Source organism: Varroa jacobsoni, unplaced genomic scaffold, assembly GCF_002532875.2.
Source record: "Varroa jacobsoni isolate VJ856 unplaced genomic scaffold, vjacob_1.0 contig00172, whole genome shotgun sequence".
Taxonomy (NCBI): domain Eukaryota; kingdom Metazoa; phylum Arthropoda; class Arachnida; order Mesostigmata; family Varroidae; genus Varroa; species Varroa jacobsoni.
In genome coordinates, this window is record NW_019214422.1 from 149,799 (window position 1) to 175,836 (window position 26,038).

The 26,038-nt window shown below is 39.2% G+C and overlaps 2 protein-coding genes across 4 annotated transcripts in view; both read left to right on the top strand.

The window, feature by feature from the left end:
* The window catches only part of LOC111270886 (uncharacterized), a 74,640-nt gene extending 68,973 nt beyond the window's left edge, over positions 1 to 5,667 (top strand). The window contains exon 2 of the mRNA XM_022851358.2: positions 4,237 to 5,667. Coding sequence (XP_022707093.1) covers positions 4,237 to 5,411 — 1,175 coding nt within the window. The 3' untranslated portion in view covers positions 5,412 to 5,667. The remainder of the gene's footprint in view (positions 1 to 4,236) is intronic.
* An 11,649-nt stretch (positions 5,668 to 17,316) lies between these two features.
* Bet3 (blocked early in transport 3) lies at positions 17,317 to 25,736 on the top strand. 3 transcript variants are annotated; one of them, XM_022851370.2, is made up of 7 exons: positions 17,317 to 17,413; positions 17,661 to 17,813; positions 21,272 to 21,600; positions 21,953 to 22,039; positions 22,450 to 22,569; positions 22,895 to 23,080; positions 24,287 to 25,736. In XM_022851370.2, exons 4-7 carry the CDS (start codon positions 22,010 to 22,012, stop codon positions 24,404 to 24,406), a joined length of 456 nt encoding a protein of 151 aa, XP_022707105.1. In that variant the 5' UTR covers positions 17,317 to 17,413; positions 17,661 to 17,813; positions 21,272 to 21,600; positions 21,953 to 22,009; the 3' UTR covers positions 24,407 to 25,736. The 3 variants fall into 3 exon arrangements, with proteins under 3 accessions (XP_022707105.1, XP_022707103.1, XP_022707104.1); XM_022851368.2 differs by having other exon boundaries at positions 21,965 to 22,039; XM_022851369.2 differs by having other exon boundaries at positions 17,396 to 17,418; positions 21,965 to 22,039.
* Positions 25,737 to 26,038: the final 302 nt, after the last annotated feature.

A 26,038-nucleotide genomic window follows, 5' to 3' on the forward strand; every position in this document is an offset into this window, starting at 1 on the left:
ACAGTTTCAGGAACAATATGATCATAAGGCACAATTCGGACGTGGATGCCCTATGTAACTTTTCTTTGAGTCTTCTTAACTAATGGGTAGTGCAAACAATACGAATGCATGACCAGCAGGATGTGAAGCAATCTCCAAATCAGTCTTCATCCAGTCTGCCCAAATCTAAAAATTATTTCGAATATAAACAGCCTATTTATTTGAAGTAAAACGCTTGATACAGGAGATAATCTGCGATGTCAACGGGGTCTTCAAAAAGCAATAGGCGTTTTTAAATTCAACTGAATGTTTGAAAACGGCTTTGATCAAGACCGCAATGAAAGGCTCAAGAAGATACCACAAAAAGTCTCTGGCACCTGTTGCTAACTGGGTCTGTCTTGGCAAGATAAATATGCGTTTACTGGCATTGTGATCAGAATGCAGGCTTGGTAGCATTTAAAAGCAGCTATGGGCAACCTAGCTTTCTACTTCATAACGACATTCCATATTTTTTGTTCAGTGTTTATTCTTGTTATTTGCTTCCAATTACTAAATTACAGCGGAATCCTGCGTACTGGTAAGTGATCAGGGTGTTTCCATGGTAACGAATTTTAGCAGATTGAGGCCAGTTGAGAATGAAAGAGTAATAGAATGAAGACAAGAAGATTCAAAAAGGATCAGCAGTGTCTTTTTTCTCTTGAGACGAAAACGGAAATTCTAAGGGAGTGAAGGACAAGAAACCGAACGATGAAACGACGCCGGCAGACTGTTTTGTTAAACGATTAATGCATTTATCCCATCTATCCGCCCTCGGCCAAGCCCCCGAATTCAAGAGTGCAAGGTATACCGTCCGCCTGGAGAGCGGACTACTACAACGCAGTCGTTTACTGGCATGCAGCCACCAGGTCTTGGGCCGGCACCGCAGACACGAAAAGGATCTAAATAAAGTATGCTAATTGAGAAACGTCTTGTTCGTTCTCGAAAGAACCACCACCGCTGTCCAATACCCATAGACGCCTCAACAGCGCTCTCCGTTGGGCTAGATCGCTGCTCAGGCAATCGTTAATAGATGGGGCGCAATTTAGGGGCAAAATGGTCCAAGAGGGTGAATTCAGCAACAAAGAATCAGCGGGACACCAGGATATTCGGGGATGGGGAGATTGACTGCGATCGTACGGCGCAATCTTGAAGAGAGCACGGACAAAAAAAGATTCATTTGTACATCGACGTTGCCCGCCGCCATCTCTTCCTAGCTTATACGTCGTCAGTGGCTTGCGAAATGAAACGAACCAATGCTACCAGCTAAAAGATACAATGATAAAGAGAAAACGAGTGAGAAAGCGTCAAGTGGGTCGGTGACCCAGTTTACTAGCCTGTGAGCTTTAAACGGCTGATCTCTGAAGACAGAAGCACACGGAACGGTCTGGCTTCTGCAGGCAAGACCGGCTCAAAAGTCAACTGGCGTTTCCGAACTGTGGCCATCAATTATCGTTTGTAACGGTCTCTGTTACTCTGGCGTCGCCTTAATGGCATCCTCCTGGGTGACTGTTTACTTGCTGGTCGGCACCTCCTGCCCACACTCTCGCAGAACCTTCCATCACTACTCGACCACCATCCTCTCGCAAAATCTCGTGAGCCTCGTATCAAGAGTTAAGTTGCTAGTTCCAATGTTGGAAACGCCAACCAGATTGTAACCGGTGATCGATAAAATCAGTGTTATACTGTCGATGGCATTGACCCAGCGTTCTTCAAAGATATAGGTTTTGGCATTGAGTGAACTTGAAATGCAATTAAGTGACATAACAATGTTCACGTTAAATAACCCAACATTTAATTTACGTGGATGCCAGAGGTCGGCAAGAAGTTATTGTTCACCAATGAATTGTTGATGATCGAACCATTAACATTCGATGCAGTCAGTATACGCCCATGGGTCTATACTTTACGTTATATATGTAGCATGCCGGTTGCAGCTTCGTCTTCAGTTAGGCAAGACCGGCTACCTCAAGCTACACCCTATACTATGACTACTCAAAAACGATTTAGTCAAGTAATTCTACCAGCCCATCTCGATGAGCTAACGCTATTATGCAACCACCGTTCTTCCTCGCTTTAGGAGTTTGAGGGCCTTTTTTTTTTACCATTTACTTGGGTCGTACATCGATACTCATCCAAGCTGTCGTTGTGGATGACACAGTTTGACTGCTTTTTTTTTTTTCTAGGAAAGCTTATTTATCACAAAAATGAACATTAATTTTCCAAGTTTTTTTGATGTACACTTACCACCAACGATTATCGAGACGTCGCTGCTGTCGCGACATTGAAATCCCAATCGGCGTTATCGCGACAGCCGAAAATATTTTTAGACGGCATTGCTGTCGGCCGGCCATTTTCGCTAACAGCTGCGTTTTCTAGTCAGACACTGAGCTTCAAGTTTGTTGAACGTTTTGCATCCGTCCGATAAGTGACTGCGCACTGCCCAGATTGGCTCCGCCTACAAACTGACCGGTGCTGTAGTGATAAAACTCATATATAAGTAAAAAAACGTTTCGAAAAACAATCGTTATTGAAGGAATGGGCTTCAACCCCCACTTCATCGAACAGTATTTGCTTGGCCTATACATAGTTAATGAACGTTTCTATCGACACCTAGGGTGAAAAACTCTTTAAGCAAGCTAAACTTTTTCTCCGGAAAGCCGTTTGCAAGCTTGTCTTTAAATCCCTGCGAGACACCGGTCTTTACTACACCAGCATGATCCCCTGAGGTATCTTTTCGACTCTCCGCACTATTCGTGCTTGAAGGCGTTATTCCTCGACTAGCAGGCGCGTTATCTTCCTGGTCGATTTTTTCGGTTTGTTTCCGCCAAAGCAGGCTTCCCCTGTGTTCGTCCCTTATTTGACGGCTTTCATAAGGCTCATACGATATGGCTAATCCCATCACTAGTACCAAATAACGGTATGCCGATTGTAGCTTCGTCTTTAATCCGACAAAATCGGCTCTGTCGAGTTTCACACGATGCATTTTGTACCCAAAACCATTTATTGTCGTACAGAATATTTGTATCAGCTCGTTTTAATATATATATATATATATATATAAATTCCAAGCCTATACTCCACATATATGTCAATAATATATATATAAGGAGTAAACAGAACTGATCGTTCATAGAATTATATTTAATTAAAAAAAAAACAAGCAGTATACAAAACACAGCTCTCCGTCTACAGGGCCGTCGAAAAAGGTATTGACCTTTTTCCTAGTTCAATAGCTTTAAAATAACATGCTACAAATAATATTAGTCGCGTTGGTATCATTTGAAGGCTATGATTCGGCAATCGACACGATAAATTGGTTGGAATGGAATTATTCAAACCTGAAATAGAGGCGTCTTTAAGATAAAATCTCTGCAAAACATTGTAAAAAGATTGCAATTTATTCCGTCAAGGGCACAAATGTTCCCAAGCCCATAAAAAAACGTTTATGGTCAAGGAGCTTTATCGGATGAAATAAGCCAAAGGTGGTCCGGCTACTTCCATCCTGAAAATTTTGATATAAAAAATGCTCCTCACAATGGTCGACCAGTCGCGGATCTTGTACCATTAAACTATTATCTGGTTCGATCTTTGCAAAACTTTCAATGATGTTGATTTCAATGAAAGGATGGAAAAATCACTAGTCATAATTTTTCGCCCAGAAATCGCGAAGTTCTACACCAATAGGATAAGCCTGTTAGCAGGAAAATGGCAGGAGGTTATCCATTAAAATGACGCATATTTAGCTTAGTACTGTTATTTTAAAATGCAAAAAATGCTTGCTCTGGTTTTAATATATGAGCCGTCAATACTTTTTCGATCACCCATTATTATATGTATATAGCAAGCTCATATAGAACCCCGTTAACAGATTCAAATAGAAACCCTCAAAATTCAAAATAGCAAAGTGTAAACTAATTATCAAAAATTTACAATGCACGTAATCGGACATGGTGTAGGAGACGGCGCGCTTCTGTTTGTATAGAGGCAGAATCTGCCGAAATGCTACAGATCTGTGCTGATCATAAAATCACAGCACATTTCAACATGAATTTGTCATTATATTAAACATTCGCTAAGCCTCCTATACTTATATGTATCTTGAGTACATTGTTGTTGTTTGTTATTAGTTTTGCATGAGCAGTCATTTACAAATCACATTTGCGTAACCATTTTTTCGGCCATCTTTTAATATCGTATTTATTTGTTTCGCACGTATAGGTGTCAGCTGCATTCGCGATGCAAGCCTCCACGTTCCGGGCGCCATTCTAGCGGGGCAGCCCCTTGTGATGTGGTGCCGATTCGACCTCGAAGGCGAGGCACTCTACTGTGTAAAATGGTACAAGGACAATTCAGAGTTTTATCGTTACTGTCCGGGAAATGCCCCTAGCCCTACGACATTTAATGTACCTGGTGTTGACGTTGACTTGACACACTCGAATGAGAGTATGGTCACACTCGTGCGCTCTGATGTGCGCACAGAGGGTACATACAGTTGCGAGGTTTCCGCTGAGGGGACCTATAAGACAGTTTTGCTTGAAAGTGACGTTGTCACCTACGTAATGCCAAGTGGCGGCCCTGTCATCGAAGGGCTTAAAAAGCGTTATGATCTAGGTGACACAATCAATGTCACCTGTAGGTCGGCTCCCTCAAAACCACCGCCACGCCTGAAATGGTACGTCAACGGAAAGCGCGCTCCAAGTAAACTGACTGGCAAAACGCAAGTCAGCTTAAGTCCCATGGCTGACAGTTTGAGCCTCGGTTTGGGCATGGGCGTACAGGCCGTTGGTCTGAATCTCAGGATGCCAATTACGTCGGAGGATTTGCGCAATAAGATCATCAAACTTCAGTGCGTCTCTACCATCTACAAGAACTTGTCCGAAAAGTTCGATGAAATCACATACCATCCCTATTTGAATCGCACGCTTGTGGTCGATCCCGATGGGCCGCGAATCAGCGGTGAAGAAATGCTCAACATTTACGATAAGGCCCGCACATCAGTTGAGTGGAACTGTACAACACGGGTACAAGATTCGAACGAGGCATACTTTGAGTGGACGGTCAACGATGAGGAGACCACTCGAAATATGACAGTCCATCTATCAATGGCGCGGACCGGACGTCAGAAGACGTACACGTCAAGACTGAGGATGACTCTCGAAGAAAAATTTGTCACATCGATGCGTTTGAAGATTCGGTGTACCGTTGTGTACTCACAGCCAATTCAATTCGTGAGCGAGGAGACCATCTTCACAGCCGCAAGCACCTCCTTTCACATCATGAAAATCTCCGCTGGAAACGCACCCGATCCTGATCATTATTTGATCCTAACGACATTTTCCATCGCCGTACCGTTAACTACGGTTCTGCTGCTCTCTGAACTTGTCGACCACTGAGCCTCATCTCTCAAACCGAAGTCCCTCTCTCGTTAACCGCTGTGTCGCCGCCGACCTGACAACCTAAGAAAAGAATTTCAGAGTGTTTTTGTTGAGCGAACATTGTCAACGCTAGGTATTCACTTGAAGAGAACCGAATAAAGAGGATTATTATAAATAGAATTAAATATACATACAGACACAGTTGCATCAGACATGCGAAACATGAACATACAAAAAGTGATGGCACACTGTTGAGTGGTAATCAATAAAAGCCAGTTAAATATAAAATATTAGTCGTGTGTTTTTTCACACCGCCTAAGGCTAAGAAGCGACGGCAAACTTTCAGCGTTAGTTAAGCCGAGGATTTCCTGCCTGGTCAGCAGCTTTCAGGGTTCGCTAAAACAGGTTGGAATTGGCGATAAAGAGCCCGCGAGAGTGTTCTTACTTCACGGGATCGTTCTTCTGACATCAGGGAAGGGGAGAGCTCACGATTGATATTGTTCCAATCAGTAGTTGTGACATTGCGTCGACTCTAGCTATAAAAAAAAAAACCTACAATATTTCAGACAATATAATTTGATCTACCTACATAATCGTATCGCGAATGGGTGAAAATAAATATACGATTTTCAAGGAGAACGAATCGGTAAAATAGAAACACGGATTGTCCTGTGATGCAGCCATTTTTAAAATAGCTTAACCCCATAGTTTATTGCGAAAGGTTGACAACATGCTTATGTCTTTTACAAGTTAAGATGTTTTATTACTGCCGTCGTTGCGTAAGTTATGAATACACCAGCTATCATACTACCCCAATTCCTAGCTACACCTAAACGATTCATATCAAAAGTGATGGTAAAAACTACTATTAAACAGTATTCCGGACAGTTACGTCAATGAGTCAAAATTCTAGCCAAACTGATACTCTCACGTTATGTTTAAATGCGATTAAATTGTCCAATTCAATGCCACTAACATACATACATTTATACTTTACGCTAGCTGTGATATTTTCCGATTTCTAACACGTTGAGGCAGCTGTGAATAGTTGTGTTGTATGGGAACGTCGTATCGCTCTGTGACGTGCGCAGGGCGATACGGTGATGGTAACTGTTGGGTGTGTATGTGTGTGAGGACGAGTACGTAGATTGTCGTTCTCTGAATCCCAGGGGATTGGTAGGACCATGAGGGAATGCGCTCTTTATGGTGTCTCAACAACGACTGTTCCGTTTGCTGTTAGCACAGGTAGCGACTAAGCCAGTGGCTATAGCATGAACAGCTGCAGCAGTAGTAGCAGGACTCACTTGGTTGCTGTAGGAACGGTTGCTATACTCTCGTCCTTCGGTCGTTTGGGAAGAGGGATTCGCTGGGAGTGAGTGCGATCTATTCGAGAGAAAAGAATGGATCGGACCAAGAATCGCACCGCACATAGTGAGTAACGATGGGCCGTAGTCGCGAAACAAGGTTGCCAGAGGTGAAGGACTATAGAAAAGGCAAAAAATGGGTTTCAGGGTGACCCTCAACTAGATGGCTCCGGGGAGTGCTATTGCGGACCACGGCAGTATCATCTAGACCAGCAAGACAGCCAGCCAGCCAGCCCGCATCAGATCCCGTGTGTCCTGCAGCTATGATATAGTCGGCGAATACTCAAATGAATGATGAGAATGCTGGCAGCATGGGCTATGGCGGATTTTGTGATAGTGTTATATGACAGGAGGCTCGAAGGCATTCTTCATCGCATGGGCATCGACTAAAGGGTGACTGGAGCCCGAAGCGTCTCCGTCATGTTCTCGAAGGCAATGTTTGTACCCCTCGCGGATGTAGTGCATCAACAGAACGACTTCTCAAAGCTTCAGTTATCATGGGTCACTTCTATCACTTTGGCTTTTGGAGCAATCTCAATTTCCAAACATTTGGAACAACTTCGTATACCTTTATATAAGGTTTGCGTTGCTAGGGAAAACTGGATCTTAGTAAGATCCAATTTTCCCTAGCAATTTAATGGATCTAGTACAATTTAATGGATGAGTCCAAAGTTATTCACTGTTCTTAGGACTTCCGTAAGTAGCCGAAATTCTAAACAGATAAGCGCTAATTACTGTAGCTTAATATTCATGCATAGACTGTAATAACATTACAATCGTTGTGGTAATGTTACTTCTATTGTGCCCCTGGAAATGGGCATCATAAATACATTCAATTCCATTCAATCCTATTGATAACAAGTGAAGTGGGTTATAAATAGTGATTTTCTTCGCTAATCCATTAAAAGAGCTAATTTAATCTAATTTATGATCAACGCGTGGCGATATGACTATTTATCATTGTTATCGCTGCTCACTTGAGCTTTGAGTGATGCTCTAGCAAGGATGCGGAATACCAGCGATAACAATACAATAAAAGACGACTACGGTCTACTCTTGCTTCATAGAAAATAGATGTTTTATTAATGTTATATTTACCAAGACCCCCGATGTTCAGTTGACATTCTACTGGGAATATTTAAGACTAAAGATTTTTTTGCTAGACGAACGATGTTTTTTTCAGCTACAGAAAGTATCCGTATAGCCTAAGTCACACTTTGAGACCCACTTGGGATTTTGTACTCCATTTATTGGAGCTTTGGTAGAAATCTTAAGTAGTCTAAAATCTAAGGCTTAATAATGCAAGTTTCGCAAAATGTGGTTTAGGTAACGCGACAACTCACAAAATGATTTGCATCCTTGTCTTCTCCAGACATATATTATTATCACCTTGAGCGCATTTAGTCTCGTATTTACCACATACTCCATGGAGCCGCTCGAGAGAGGGAACCAAAACCAGGGCTGTTATTCTATTGATACATATACTTCGAGCCAGGGAATATTACAAGGTTCCCTCTGTGTTAGGATAAATCCTTTTAGGCTGAAGGATTGGTTAAGCCAGGTCATAGACATTTTTCTCTTTAAAAATATTTTCAAGACATCTCAATTATGCAGTTCTATATATTTTACAGATATTTATTGTCGGTCCTGCAATCTGAACTCACGAGCCGACTCTGAGACTTTAAGTACTATATTATATATACTACTATATATAAGTACCGAGTCGTTATTGCGCAAATCTGTGATAAACGCCTTTAAGCATTGTCAAGTTGCTACGTTAGTCATCCCGACAAAATCCCACAACTAGTCATTGCCTTAATTACCGTTCAAAATAAAATTCACCGCTTACAACCTCAAGGTGCTTCCGCTCCAAAACAAAGAGCAGATCGCAGTGCCTATTGGGATATTACATGGTTGCGTCCTAAAATCTTTAACTGTGATTTGGTACATCTTCATTTTAAATGCGTGCAACATTTTTTTACACTCATTACGTACACCATGCCTTGTTATATACTTTTTTGTTTCTAGGGTGCTTTGGGGGGGTGCTAACATCCTGACCATTTAACAATCAGTTGCTTGCCTAACGTTAATGCGGCGTCTCGGCTATCCGACCTAGTATTATTATTGTTATTCGAACTTTTCTTTTCTAACACGATTTCCCACTACTTGTAGTAATACATGTTAGTTTCGAATTTTACGTCTGCTACTGCCTTTGGACTTTGCTTCACACTGCTGATCTTTTTCATCACTGATCACCATTACTATTATTTCTATTATTAGTGAACACCGACACCTCTTTGTCTGACATTGGCGTGAGGTCTTTCTTCGACGACGACGATGATGACTCACCTTAAATTGGACTCACTACCTCACCACGATTCTGAGCCGACGACCATTGCGCTATCAGCGACAACGGCATATGCGACATTATTGCGCAAGCCTTGCCCGAAAATAAGCTAGTGTCCATATTCTTCTATAACTACGTAATGAAATCGCGAAGCAAATAAATGCGAGGATGATCGTTGTGGGAAGTACTGTTACTTTGACGTAAACGTCTAACGACGGGTAATGCACGGCTGTGGCGGTCAATTTTTTTTGCGCTATCTCTCCTAAAAAGGAAATATCAAGATACTCTGTTCTGATATTTGCATTGGAGACGTTTTTATCTGCATTAGTGCGATAAATCATTAAAGCTGAGCGAGGTTACAGACGGATACAACTGAAGCTATGGCTGATTGGCATTAGAGTTAACACTAGATTTCTTTCAACCTATGAACATTCTATGCAACTTTTCGAAATTATGCCTTTATACGATTTGTCCTACTGGCCATTTCACTCAATCGTAGCCACTACAGCGTTTAGTTTTGGCGTCACTCAGGCTTACCCCATGGCCTGTTCAATAAACAATTTGTTAGAATTAGCTCTTTTTATTACCACTTCTTCACAAATGGTGTTGGCCGACATTCTCTTACGACTCTCATGCTCATAGGCGCGTTGCTAACATGTCAATGTCACTAACCGACATCATGCATATTTTCTGAGAAAAAATTATCGGGTGTACCTGTCCTCTTTCACGGTCAGTGAATGTCTTGTTGGATTCAGGAAATGACACGCTTGTATCACTTTACTTTCACACAGCGAAATAGCACAAATAACTGAGACAGGACAATGGTAGTGCTAACTAGCTGAACACCCTTTTTGATTGCTTTATTTCATTTCAAACGTCGACCTTAGCTCCGTATAGATTTCTTACCAAACGATGCCTTCTCAACGAGGTTTTTTACACACCATCTGCCATGTAGCCTGGCTTGCGCTCATACTACGTAGAAGATAAATCTAGTTGTGGGGGCCAATTTTGGTTCAGAGATGTCGCGATCTGCACGTTTATCTGCCGCTCCCGACTGATATTGTGCGGAGACGTCTGTTTTGGGGATGCTGAATCTAGGTGTTGTCTATCTCTGCGACTGTCTCTGAGATATCTGGAAGCCAGGGTGCACCAGCTGTGTTAAATGGACGATGATGTGTTTTGAACGACTCCTTCAATCGAGCCTGAGCCCCATGTTCCTGCAGCTTCGGTTTGTTCTGTCTCTTCGGCAGTATACGGCGAGCTGTCCTACACAGTTGTCATCAACCAAAAACTCAAAACAACGGTTAAGACATCGATTTGGCGGTGCAGTGGATGTTGGGTGTATAACAGGCGTTGAGCAGGTGAGGCAGTTACATTGTATGCAACAAATCTCCTCCTCTTTAGACATAGACAACAACAACAACAGCTTTGATTTATCTCTTCCAGCAGCATCATTGTAGCACACAATAAGAGGCTGTTGCTTTGTCTATATTGCATACAATCTGCCCATCCCCTTAACAAGTTCTGTTCGCATCGTCATGATGACGGCTATCACAGATGTCATCTGTACTTTGCTGTGGAACAATGTCTATAAAGAACAAACAAGGACGTAAACTTTAACAACAAATCGCTTCTATTGATAACAGGATTCAATTGTAACTAGACATTTGAAATGTCTACTTCAAAGCAACATTAACAGTACATAGCGACCGGCCTGAGTATCATTACAGTCATTCGGTCGTGTCCTAATTCAGAGAATAGTCTGCTAACGGGACTTTGAAATGCACCCACGTTCCCAAGTAACGCTCCCCATCAGAACAGTCTATACGCATAAAGTTGGCTCAGCAAAAGCTCGCATGTGCGAATCTGCAGGTGAGAAATCTGTTGTTGCGACGAATCCAAAAATCCAAAGTAACTAATAGACATCAGGAACAACTTGCCAGACTTCACCACAGAGGCAGCACATTTCTTCTTTCCTCTTGGGAGGGCCTAACATGATTTTCTTCTGTATATTCATTTTCGACTCATGTAACAATATACGAAAGGCATTTTAGAATCTGAAGATTTTCAGCTTGGCTATTTATTAGCAAGCTGCTTTACGTTAATAATAGTATGATACACGGAAAATATATTCAATATAGGTTATTCTTAATCTATGTCTTAAAAGGTACTGCAGTGTACGGAGTTGTCAAATTTTACTGATTTTTTCATCCTACGGATGGTTCACCCATTTATGGTGCTCCTCTGTGACTTGAAGTCCTTCATTGAAGAATGTTTGATTTGTCTGAAGTATGTTTGCTCCTTCTGTACGGACATTGGAATGATGCTGATAAACGTGAAACAAGACTTTACAGTTCTTACTTCATAGCAGGTTTAGGACTGCTGTGCTTCTAGTACAGCCGTCACCTCCTCACGGTGCTCAGTATAAGACGAACAAGACAGGGAAGACGGAGGATGTGCAAGCAGCTAAGCGGATTACTTGCTGATTGTTGCCATCAAAGTCAATTATAGCTCCCCATCGTTGTCGTCGTCCCCGTTTCTTCTCGGTCAGGCGAGGCTAGTTGAGTCTCCCTCCGAGCTGGTCCCAGGGTGACGACATATAGGCGTCCCGATTTTAACATCCCACTGTCCTCTATGCGCCGTCTTTGCATCCTCCCCTATGGGTGGCTGTCAATAAAGGCCCCGACGTCTGCGCTTGTAGCAAAAGTACGACGATATAGAGAACGTTAACAATCCGTAGGAAAAGTGCGACAGGAGTCGCATACGCCCACGCACCGACACAGTCACGCCGAACAGGAAAATCAAATAGTGAACAGGCTGGTGGTAAGCTAGGCAGATAACTTCAGTCGGTGGCCCCCCTGCTCCAGAATAAAACTCAATGGGCATGAAGAACTTCCGCAGTAAGACTCTCTCTCTGTCTTTCTCTAAGAACAGTTTTCGCAAGAACGGAAAGGATCGAGACCTCTTAAAGCGGGAGAACTCGTCCTTTGCACGCTCTGTTATGCGGGACAATGAAAAAACGAGTGTTCCGAAAAGAACATTGCGGAGGACAGTTCAAATAGATAACTGCCTCAGGAAGCGAGAAGGTGCGTGCTGGTATCAACGGTCAATGAAATCGCAGATAGTGATTAGCTCTTACGTTACGACTGTTTACTGGGCTCATGACTCGGCAGCCGCGTGTTTGCTTATTCGGCGACTGCACGAAGCTCTACCAATTGGTACTTCAATATCGACTCTTCCACTGCAAAATCGGTGACGATTAACACCACCAGAAGGTAGTAACAATTTTACTTAACAGCCCAATATAACTTAGATGCTGGATGATAGACAGTCGATCTTATTACCTCCTCGCCCCCTCTCTCATTTAAGCATCATAGTGCATTCTGATAGCAATTTCATCAAAAAACTTAGCTATATATGTCAGAAATTTTACAGTCTTGCATTTCCCGTAAGCGAAAATGTTTATTTAATCTTTTTTATTTTAACCTTATGTTTTATTGGTTCTGTATAGAACTATCGTCAGAAACGTGGTTGACTATGCTCAATACTAAAAACTTACGACTGTCTTTAACAATCAACAGCGATGCCAGGCACTGCTGTTTATACACGCTAACTTATGTGATGAAACTTTTTTTTTAAGAATAGCTCGAAGCATACCTGTTAGGGCGACCTTTTGCTTATTACTATAAAAGTGACCGATTATGGTCAGATCTATTCATTTACATCGATAGCTTTTGAGTCCTTATGTGTATTTGAATAAGTCATCATCGTATATATATAACGTCGTATATAACGTAGAGTGTCTAAATTAATAATTCGTTCATGCTCTGTCTCTATTCGCGTGAGTTCGAGTGATACATGAGTTAAAGATGTAATTTCTGACACTTAAATTTATGTAAATTACCCGTCGCCCGTATTAAAGTTTCAGTCAAAAAGTTAAATTATTCAATAGTCATTTTCAAATATTCCTTCCTTAATTAGCAATTAACTTTTAACGGTCACCGTACGTTAAGCCATATTAGTAGGTATAAGCTAGGTAAGACGTCATGCAAATACGCTACAGAGAAATAAAGTCGAGTGGAACTCAATTTTGGGCTGATAACAGGCTAAAAATCCTTAAAATGCAAACGTTCAAAGCTGTCAAAAAGCTCAGAAGATTCAAAAACGCGCAGAAGTTTCCAGAAAGAATTACCGTCGGATTAACCGATTGCCAATTTATATCCCTCTGTCTCAAACGGCAGTTTTCTTCTTTACCAAAGACGGTGACTTTTTGACCCGATTTACCCTTTATTTATAAATTCTGTTAAGGGTTATCTTTTGGTCTTCTTTATAAAGGACTTTCTCAGAACTAGAAGTAACGCATACCGTCGATTTCGGGCAAAATTCAGCTTTTTATTTGGGTAAAGGCTTGTTTAGTTCACTTAAATTCCGCACCGTTGTTCGCTATAAAGGGTTTGTTTTGTTCTAGAGAGAACTAACTGTCAGCCAGTACTAGGAATAGCGAATAAACTATGTCCGTTACGATAAACAGCCTGCCGAAGTTTTTCCAAATTTGAACGTAGCATATATATATATATATATATATATATATATATATATATATATATATATATAGTTACTTGCTTAAAAATAAGAACAGTTATATTTTGTGTGTTTACTACAAAATATAGTTTCTCGCATTTGTTGTTCTAAATATAGTCATTAGCAGATCAAATAAAACTACTTAGAAATTTCATACGTTGCAGAATTTGAGCAAAAATAGCTTCGCAGACAAACTAAATATCGGTGCGCAATTTCTTTTGTATTCAATTGCTTCAATTGCTAGTGAAGGCTGCCTCACTCTGCTTTCTAATGAGAAAATATATGACGATTCGGTTATTAGTGAAGCTTTTTAAACTGCTGTGGAAGGGAAGGTAGTTTGGCATGCTTCGCATGTGTCTTCGCACCGCCTCACGTCTGAGTCTTCAACCCACACTTACATTAGTATGTTGTTTTCAGTTCTAAGATGTCCATAGTCTTCTATTCGGCCCCAACTCGCTTGTTGCCCCGCGTTTTTGATCAGATTCAAGTTTCGAGCCGTGGGGGAAACCCCAACAGCATTAGCAGTGTATGCCTCAAACAAATACTTTTTTAGACATAATGACTTGTCATGTACGAGTACTTAGTTCCCATTTGGCAACCACTTTCGGACCTAAAGTGACATGTTTTTCCAAATTACCTCACGGTACTGTCATTTCTTCATAATTCCGTAATATATTAGAGCCCTTGCACCGCAGATGGAAATCATGGCCGACACCATTATTTTCTTCGAACGGTCAATCAGCTGAATTGTACAGAACTTATGAGATCTTTCATCGGAACACCTGACTCGTTGGGCGTCATTACCTGAAATCCCAAAATGCTATTCATCTGAACAACAGACCTCTTCCAGTCTTCAACTGTCCAACTTTGGAATTGTCTACCCATTTGAAGCCCGCAGGTTTCTGAGTACTTAGCGGGTTGTTTTAGCTAGCTTACAAAAGCTAAAACCACTAATTTCGATACGACGTCGGAGGCGTCTTAGAGACACAGCGTCGCGTTTCGCCGCCTTTTTGACGAAGTTAAAGAGTCATTACGATTCAGTTTTCTGTGGCACGGAGTAGTTCTATCTCATGTTGTCACCATTTTCGAGTTTCATTTCCTATTAGTTTTGATGACCGAGGCACCTAACCCTTTACCTTCTGGGCTACATAATTAACTGCACATTTCTCTACTTCGACCCATTCAGAATTATTCTCTGCAATTTCCTTTGTTGTATGCCGTTAAAATCTGTTGCTTTTCCGTAAGGTTCTTTTGTAATTTTACCGCGAATTTATGTATAGCCACAAAAATAATTGAGAATTACGTTATTATTAAGTAATTTTCAACGATGTGGCCCCATGTATGGTCACGACAACGTCCTTGACATCGAACAGGTGAGAAAAAACTGCATGCAGATGTACCACTTGAGTGCGGAGCTATTTACGACTAAATTCGATAAGGTGTAAAATTTTAGATGGTTTTACTTGATCAACCAATGATTGTGTATAAGCCTATAGTGGAGGGAAAAGTGTTTGTATATGTAGTCATCCTAATAGCTATGATTGGCACGATTAAAGGGAAAAACTTAAAAACAAAAAAGCTACATATATATATATATATATATATATATATATATATATATATATAGTTTTTTCGTTATATATATATAACGCTATAATCGCTAGGCACTTAGCTTGATTACAATTTTCTCTAGGTAATTTTACAGTACTCTCTATATGCATTTTACTAAAGCTGATGCTGTTAGTTTCTGTTAGTTATGTTACTTGCCACTATTTATCCACGTGTATCACATAGCCATATCTTTTCGTTTCCATTGGAGTCTATTGCTTAGTTTTCGTTAACATCGGAAGAAAACGATAACCAATGTCAGAGCAACAAAGAGCGTGACGGCACTGTAGGTTCGTTTACGTCTTCAATGGGCTGATTAATAGATTTGACGCGAGGCCTTTTTTATCTTGATAATAGCCTCTTTTCTGATATGTCGTTTACATCACTCCCAAGTAGATACTTCATCTGCGTTTGCGCTTTGCGATTAGCTTTGTTCGATGGTCTTAGCTAAATCAACACGTCGATGGAATGGCAAAAAAACCCACGGATATATAAATATTTCGGTTCTGCAAAATAAATTCAACGAATAATTATCTTTATGTATTTTCCGGCTCTCATGGTTATTAAAATATATTGAGATAATAGAAAATAATTATACAAACACATTTAAGGATAAGGAGAGTGCTAGCGAAATTACAACTATCAATTGAAGCTCGTGAATGCGGCTAGCTCAGATAATAAGTCGTAGTAGGATCTTTAATAACGTAACCTTTTCTTTATTTCTTCAATATGTTTTCTGCGCGACCTGACGATCCTGCCAGCGTCAAATATAGCAAGTCATAATAAATATAGTGAAAAATAGTAAAGTCATACAAAAAATACTCACAGCTGTCCGAATCAACTAATTGTTATACTAAATAGCGGAATTCAATTTTCGGAAGACGCATCATTTACAATAAAATATACAACAGAAGATGTAAAACTTCTTTGTTCAGTGCTGGAGATCCACTTAGAGTAAGGCAACGCGGTAACGACTTACTTACGGTGGTCGTATGGAAGCAAGTTTATACGTCGCCGTTGTCTCCGATTGACAAAAAGTGATCTCTAGAGAGCATGTATTCACCGTTTGGTGGCTATGGTGAGCATGCAGCTCAGATTCACTAAGCTCACACTTCCTAATATCTCTTTCTCTGTAAGTTCCTGCTGGAAAGTCGTCGAGTGCGAACTCGGCGACGGTAGCGCCGACCGAGAAAGACGGGTTGAGGATAGCTTTTGATCGCTTCCCTGCGGACCCCACTGGATAACGCAGGCATTATAACAATAAACTAAACCCAACCGCTGAAAGTCTGCTGCTACTAACAACTGGGATGGACGCCGATGGAGGAGAACCAAAACCTGAGAATACGAAAACGATAGTTGTTAAGCGGGATGGAGCTAGGAAAGAAGGAGTCAAAGGAGAACAACAGATAAGAGGGTGTGCAAGAAGGTAATAGATATCGAACGCTGTCGAAAAAGCAAGAGTGAAAAGCGTCAACACGGAAAACTATTGAACTTTGGGACACAGGTTTTTAAAGTTAAAACTCTAAGTGACTAGTTCCTAACACCAACAGTTGTTAATATGGAGTAGCTAGAGTAGTAATGTTATTTCACTAACACTGGCGTAGTGTACTGGATTGCAGCGGTTAATAACAATGCAATTTTAGCCTTTGATGGTTTTAATTTTAATTAGTTTTTCAGGTTCGTTCGTTTTTGTATTACTCTTGATGATATATGGATGTACACAGTGTATATACATATATATATATATATACGCGCTATGTACATAGCCGAGAAAATACATTAATCAACAATCGTTCATAAGGAAGCGACACTTACATCGAACATATCTCACGTCAATTTGTTGTAATTTTAAGTTTTCATTTTATGTAACCTGCCACTTCCTCTGAGTACCTAATGCTTGAACTATTGTTTATTTTCGGGTTACCAGAAACCTAATTAATATATAGTCTGAATGAATTTAAAATCCTATTCGTTTTGGCGCCGAACGCTTCTCAGTTCCCTCGCCCTTTCTTGCGGCCAACCCAGTGGTTTCGATCTAGTCGACGTTCCTTTTCGCACCACGCTGTCGACTGAAAGACACAGTCAGTGGTATCTATGCATCTAAAATGTTAATGCTGCAGGTTTCGTACGTTCCAGAACTTTACTCCGTAAACTTTTCAAGGCAGATTTAAAAAAGTTTTAAGGTTTCGATCATATGGTTCATGTGAGAGTGCCACAAACTGATGAATTTGAATATACAAGCTCAACAGGCCTGAAAACGCTGAAGAGTTTTTTTTTAATCTGAATTAATCCCAAAACAGTTTCCGGCTTAATTTTATTTGATTTATTATCGTAGATTCTAAGTATGTTCTTGTTTTTGCTTTTTAGATGAAACATGCGGGATTGACAGTCAAGCAAGTCCTTCAAGCAGTTCTGTTGTGTCTTGCAACACAAATTATCGTAGAGTAGTGACAGTAGAGACCTACCGTTAAAGCATAATGTGCGTCAAGTAACCAAGATCGACTGGAATCATCGATACAGGTAGATTAGATTGAAGTATTACAAAGTATGCTTTCATTATCACCACTAATATATTTTTGCAATGAATTAATCGGATTAACAAATATGAGGTAAAATTTTTATACTGAATTGTGTTGTTATGTACGGCATGCTGTAACTCATTGGACGTTTTATTTTGTGCGCTGTTACAGGTAGTCAAAGACGTATCGAATTCGTTAACAGCCGTTGCCGAAACGGAAGAGCGTCTTGTAGTCAGCTTAAACTTTATTAGATGTTAAGAACCTATCCGAACTAGTATAAAAATATGTAGAAGCTATTGAAATATTCTAGAAATTTTTCATGAAATCTAAGCGACTGAATTCGGGTCAATGATTTGAAACGGTTGGAGCGAAACGGTTATTTTTGTATTTGTATAATAATAAGCGTTTTTAAAACTATTAGTAATTGTCACATGAAATGTAAAAGACATTAATATCTCATTTTGATCTTCGTCTTGATGCTGTCGAGTGATATCGTATTGAATAACTCTTGATAATCTTCAATATTTTGTTCCCTCTTGTCTGTTGCTATATTGTCTGATATTCGAAAATGCCCTTATCAGCAAATCTGTTGCAATTTTAGCAGCAGGCGGTAAACAAATTTTGTCAGATTCAGAGATGAAAAAAAAAAGTTATTTTGGAGACCTACTTTATTCCGCATTTTCGAAGAAGGGCAGCCGGAAATACTTCGTAAACTTGACGGGAAAGTTAATTGCAATCGTGTTCATAGCCAAGTACCCTACACCTATGGGATTTACTTGAAAATTGAAAGCTCAAGTGTTCCATGAACGGAGTGATTGTCACAAAGATCGTTTCTTACTGCTTCTAAACGTCTCTTCCTCCAGCGAGTTACGCGCAGCTATGATGATAGGCTTCCATAAAAATTATTACCGGTGATCAGAGACGGTGTCTTTACGTCAACATAAAGTGGAGAAGAAAAGTTAGATTTAAAGAGATAACGCCTAAACCCAAAGTCGATCCAGGTCTCAATATCTAGAAAATAATAATCTGCGTTTGTTGGTATTGGATTGGTGTAATATACGGGGATTTACTTGAAACAACAATATGGTCAATGAAGAGCTGCATGTGTGTCAACTGCATCGAGTGGATTAAACTATTTAACAGATGATCTGATAGACAAGGCAGTCATCAGTCCACGCGATGATGCCAAGCCGCATATAGCGAAAATTGTTAAAACTGCTCTGTTAGTGGGAGGTTTCTCTGCATTCACTTCCGCTCCGATGGATTATCGTTTCTTCTGCTCAATGCCAAATGAAATATCGTAACCATGAATTAAATGTAAATGGGTGTCAAAACCCGGGTGGATGGGTTTAACGTCAGACTTGAACATTTCTGACTAAAAGAAATATACTTTTTAGTTAAAAGTTGGGATAGAGGGTGGAGAGTGACGGTGCATACAAAGAAACTTATTTCTTTGAAGAATTAAACTAACATTGCGTTTTTCGTAAGACAATGAGGAAAAACACCTAACATATAAAATTTGTTGAACATGAGAAAAGTAATCTGAAGAAAGAGATTCCCTGCTTATCAATATTGCCATTGTCATGTGCTTTTTCATTCGCTTTTAGCTAGACGGATATTCGTGTTCGTTACATATTTCAGTTAGAATATAGGATGGAACGCTACCGCAATATTTCGATTTCGATAGTGATTGAAAATTGAAACCTCTTATAAAATAGCCAGGTATAGTGGGGCCAATAGGATTTAATAACGTTTGACAACTCACCGTATTATATTGTCATAAATATCATTCAAGAAATAAAATGCTGTTACTATTTGGCTTATGTATCAGGCAAACGGATAAATAAACTCGAAGACAATAGCCTATTCAGTGATTTGTATAAACTTGTCAGGGTCTACCAGGAAAAAGTTGTTTCATTCTGACACCGTTGTGTAGTTTATAAACGATAAAAAAAACACTGGATTTAATTTTAACATTGGACAATAATAGAATAAAAAACCTTTGCAGATATATATATATATATATATATAGCATTACGTTAGTAGTTTAAGAGCAAAAAATAAGCCAGTAGTTTCATATAATTGTAGAGCAAATATGGGACTTATCTCTATTCAGTGTGGTGTTGTGGCAGGTGTTTTGTGTTACACTCAATTTTTTTATTTTAAATGGTATATGCATCTGTCGGTCATGTTGCACTATATTATCGGCACAGTACTCCCAAAAAGGCCATTCCCATTTGAACTCTTTGTACTTAGCAATTTATTTTCTATCACAGATCACCGGGAATCTATTTCTTATCATTTTCCAGAAGCCGTGTGTATTAATCAGTATTTTTATTCCGCCATCATTTCACTTGAATATCAAAGAACGCAGCGGCTCGCTCTGGACTTATTAGTTAGGCCTCTTCCTTTTACTTCGGTTATGTCTCCAAACTCAGTCGAAGTTTTGAATGTTAAGCGCATAGAAACCGCAAGCTAATGCGTGGAACAGCGAAGTCGATGCCTTAAAAGAAAAGCTTAAGACAAGTATTAAAACCCGTTTGTACGCGCTGATTATTTGCAAAAACAGCTGTTTTATTGCACAACTGCAGTTAAATTTTATTCCTCGTGGATTTTAAAACTTCATCCTTTGCTCTTCTATCGTAGATGGTTTATATTTCAATAGTTAGGTGAAAATGACGTCGAATTACATCCCACGATTCTCCAACAATTTTTTTTAACATCCGTAACGATTTTGATAAGTAGTGAACGTAAGTAGTGAACACGCTTTGTCAACAACGAATTTGAATCACTAGGGGGTTATAATATAATACTTTATTGTGTTTTCCCTGGTGCGAACGAATTCTTTCAATTAGTATCCTCCGACGTTTGGAAGAGAAGTAGTCGTTAGGAAGTTAAGCTTATGGTTTACTATAGTCTAGGCTATTTATTCAATTCGTATACGTCGATAATTCTTTTTTTCCAAGAGAACATTACAATGGCCAGTATGTGTGTACAAGGCCGTGATAAATGTGCTTCTTTTACTTTAAATAGCCACAATAACTTGAGGCTTAGAAGTTTTAACTCTGTAGGCAAGTTGGGTAGATATCAAATATTCTCAGCCCAGCCTTATAGCGAACACATGTCCACTGTAATTGTCATACGTTTAGTCTGTGGTTATTATTACTGAGTTCTTCTAACCAAGAAAAGGTGAGTGTTGGTCTAACGTGGAAGGTCTATCCCCATTGAGAATAAAGAAAATAACAAAATTAAGTTGTTATACAATGCAGCAAGTCATTAAAAAAATGGTATCAATAAAGTATCTTTTATAGATTTTTTTATACTAATTATGCCAAACATTTCTCATAAATAAGCGATCGTATCCTTATTAATAATACAATCTAGTATAATTCAATATTGTTGAGATTATATTAACGATATAATTGTATTGTTCCTTTATTATGTTTTTTGTTGTTCCAGAATTTTTAATCTGCGAAAATGCCATTCCCGTTTGCCCTTTCCACAAAACTACACAGCGTCAACACTATCTCACTGTATCGAAAACCGAGATTGTCTGGGGACAGCTCATGTACGTTTCCTGGAGTTCTGCTAGTAGTTGGTGTTGTCGTCAGTTTCTACTCGAACAACAAAAGAATAACATTATTCGACAACGCTAAGGAAATTTTCGCATTTCACTACCTCTTGAACTGAAAATTGCTGAAAAAGGTTCGATTATAGAGGACGAAATAGTGTTGCTAGCCGTCGACATGTCGAGGCAAACAAATAAATTGGCGGACAGCAAAAAAGTGGTACGTAAGCACCATCGGATTTTGCTGTTTACTTCCAAGCGCTATTGACGCGATCATTCGTATTTCAAAGTTTCTAGCAAGAAATTTTTTAATCACATATTGTTTAAAAAAAGTTTTGTGCTAAGAGTATATACTAGTTTTCAACAAGTATCTCTGCTCATATGATATGTATCGATAAATTAACGTCACAAAATTTCCGTTAAGGAAACTAAGAATTTATAGCACATGTCGATGACAAGGTTTGGACCAAAAACCGTTTCTCAGAGATTTAACCATCGAAGAAACCGAACCGGGGAAACTGCAAAGTGCATGTATGTTATATGCGGTTATCTTGAGTGTTTTCTTTGTTGAGTGTTAATTTCAGAACAATGAACTGTTCACTTTAACATATGGCGCGCTTGTGGCTCAAATGCTCAAGGATCATGAAAACTGCGAAGAGGTTTGTTTACAATTTGAGAAATGGATACATATCATTTGCAAACTGTAACAGGGTAACAGAGCTATAATCGATATTTAAACTCTTACTTGTAATTAAAGTAATCAATACAAAATTTTAAACATATTGGAAGTCCTTATAATTGCTGCAAGAGCAATTATTTGCTTTTAATATTTTTAAAAATTTTATTTTTAAATTTTTACTTTAATATTTTTTATTTTTTTATATATATTTTATATATTTAATATGATTGATTTAAATGCCTTTCATTTTGCGTTTAATTAAGCCGCCTAGAGCGGGTTTAAGGTCTACTTTTATCAACTAAAAGCCAACTGAATTGATAGTTAGCTGTGTTTTGTACTTTTGATATGCTGTGTTTCCATTTTGTACTGCCATTTTATAACCGATATCAGGTGAACAAACAGCTGGAACGAATGGGTTATAGTATTGGGCAACGACTTATTGAAGACTTTCTTGCGAGAACTAACTGTACGCGATGCGTTGACTTGCGGGATACAGCAGAGAAAATTCAGGTGAGCAACTAGTTCAGTTCCTTTTCCACTTTACTTATGTGACTACGGCTACAACACTGTTTGCTTACCTTTAGCCTATTAATACACTTAATTATGCATTGGTATATTGGTATTCACGAACTAATCTACAGGCATTTTTTCAAACATCATACAAAAGAATGCACATGCCCAATCGTATTTCTTCTTCAACTAATTAAGATGTATGTATTAAAATACTTGCCTAGTCGACCGTAAAGGTAATTTCGGGTTCTTTGTTATTCGATGTAATTCGTGGAAAGTTCGTGGAGCAGGTATGTTTTATTCATTCTTTGCGCCTTCATTTCAGTTGGCCTTCAAGATGTACCTGACAATGAGTCCATCCGTGACAAACTGGAGCACCTCAGGCGACGAGTTTTCACTGGTTTTCGACTCAAATCCACTCACAGAGTTTGTTGAACTACCCGACAGTTATAGCACAATGCTTAAATACTGCAGCATCATTCCAGGCATTATTCGTGGAGCGCTCGAAATGGTTCGCTATTAAAAAATTCAACTCATTAAAAATGAGGGCATTTGTAGTTTGTTCATTAGCGATAATTACCTCAGAGCCCCACTTTGCGATATAACTTGGTGACCTACTGCGCGTAAACACATAGCTCTGGGGCAGCGTTTTCGTCCAAATTACTTTACTGTATTGTCGTTTTTTCATAATTTCGTTGATGAAATGTAGGCCTTCTGCATCGTCAATGGAAACAACGATCCGAACCAATATTTTGTTTTGTTTTTCCATCATTAACTTCACCATCATTAGATGTTTGACCTGCTAAATTAAACAAGACTCGAGAGATCTTGCGGACGTGTCGAGCATTACGACTCAAAAGTGTTACAAAAAATGCGACTCCATTGAAATAGACTTTTATCAGTTTTGCAACTGCCCAGCTTTTAAGTTGCTTAACCTATTTAAAACGTGCAGGTTTGTGTGGAGAGCTTAGTAACTGTATTAACTGATTTATAACAGCTAAAATCGTATATTTCGAGAGAGAGCCCTTATGTGCATGTTAATTCCGCGCTCTGCCATCTCCTGGAACCATTACAAATCAGTTTTTTTTTATCCTAAAGACGATTGTCTTTTCGCTTTTTTGTACACCACTTCCGATATTTAATATTCTTCTTGATGATACCAACACCCTACCCTTCACATTCTAGGCTACATTGTAAAACTTCTTACTTTGATATTACGACCATATCATAGTTACAGAAGCACGGAAATCATTCAAACTCAATGTAGTTATCATCAAGTAGATGAGAGTAACGAATAATATATCTCGAATCATCTTTGTCCTTCCATAACTGATATCGGAATTTCATGTAGTGGCTCGAATGATCATACATGTTCTGGCCGAGAGTCATTGTACCACATATCTCAATAAATATCCCTTCCACTGCAGTTGAAGACTTCTCCTCTAGCGACAGTGTCGTCACATGTGCTATCACTAGAAAGTACGAGGTAAACGGTTTTTGCATGATAATGTGGGCCCAGGATATGGCCGTGCCTGAGAGATGGTGTGAAATTGCATTTGAAAAATAAAAACTGAGTTGCAATAGCGATCACAGCCAGGGGTGCGAGACGGAATAATATTATCCGAGACTACTTTCCTCTCCACAGAGCTCTCGACTTACGTCGAAGCTGAATTACTACTAGTCATACTTGCCTAACACCATAGTGGGTAAATTTCAGGTGCAAATGGAGGTAATGTGTTGGTTTGTTCAGGATACCCTTAGGGGTGATCCCTCGACCGAGCTACGTATTCGGATGGTAAAGAAAATGGAAGACGCCATTCCTGTTGGAGAGAACTAGGTCTCGCAGGTCTCTAGATAAATCACCATTATCTTTTCATAAAAAGAAAAATGTTATTATTTGAGTTAAGCTTGATGAGTTATACAAAAAAAACACAAAGTACTCGCCGATTGAAAAAAGAATTAGTGTAATGAAATAAACTAATATTTATATAACTAGTATTGTTATATTAAAATAGTGTGACTACTTTTGTCAGGGTCGTGTATGTGAGGTATTCAGTGTCTGCTTTATAGTATCTATGATAGTCTGCTTAGTGGATCTGAGATCATTTTGCGCACAGATAGTTATAATTCTCAGCATCATAAATCTGTCACACTTCTACTACGTATCTTGTTTTTGATTAAAATCTTCAGCGACCTCAGTTATTGTCTCTCAATTTGTTCTATACATGGACCTTACCCATATTCGCTTCCCTTTAGCTGTTGGTATTTACCAGTTAGCGTATGCGGAATTCCACAGCATAAAATAGCAACACTTTGTTGCATAAAATTGCAATTATTTTGCAAGTTTTGTATTCTGCATACTGTTGAAAAAGTAACCTGTTTCTCGCTGCTGCCCATCCAAAATTCTTGTTTGTAATGGAGAAGCATCACCATGCCGCCTCTTTGAGAGCGAAGATTCGGACATTATATTTCATAATAATAGACATGCTTTCTATGAAATTGTGATGCATTAATTCACCATCCGAGTACAGCACTTCGAAAAGTAGGCAGTTCGAAACCTACGTCTATAACTTGCCGTGTCCTTTCAAGCGAATACGTTAACAGAAGGAATTAAGTACCTAATGTATTTTGCGTAAGCGATGCAACTTTTTGTGCAATTAAGTTCAACATTAAAAAGCGTTTTCTGTTGTTGTATTGTAGGTCAAGATTAATATATGGCACGATAATTTATTCCTTGGGGAAACTTTAGGCTAAAGGTTGACAAAATAATAGTTATCGGTTATCGAATGTATTTCTGCCTTGTCAAATCACTTCAGCACATCTGTAGCGAGTTCTTTTTTGGTTGAAAATTGGTGTAATGAGTTCTCATTCGGTTGAAAACTGATGTAATGTGTTTCTTCTATCTTAATTGTTTTAAAACCGTTTTTCAGGGAGTGAAAAGCTATTATTTTCTACCGTTCGAAAGCGTAGTTCTGAATTCATACGCGATTACATTATATTAATTATATAATTAAAAATATTGCTGTGATGAGCGCGCTTATATTTAGGTTGTAATACTCTCGCTCTACAACGTTTTTCCTTTGGATATGGATTAACAATACCAACAATATATGTTCACCATTTTACTGTGCATGACCAGACAATAAACTACTGCAGTGGCCACTCTATATTCGTCTGCTTTCTAAATCTAGCTGATGTACCTTATGATATTGCACTACATATATATCACCTAGAAAAGTTCAGCCTGAAGAAAGATGACTGATTGTACCTATATGACAATAGGGAGTAAAATGCTTAGCCTAATATGACATTATTTTCTACTACATTATCTTCTACCCAATGCAAAAAGACTTATCATGTTAAGGTAAAACTATTTCCTACTATTGTACCCGATGCAAGGGGACTAACTAATGGAAAAACGCTAGTGATTTGAAGATATCGTATAGAGAAATTTCTAAAATGGAAAAAC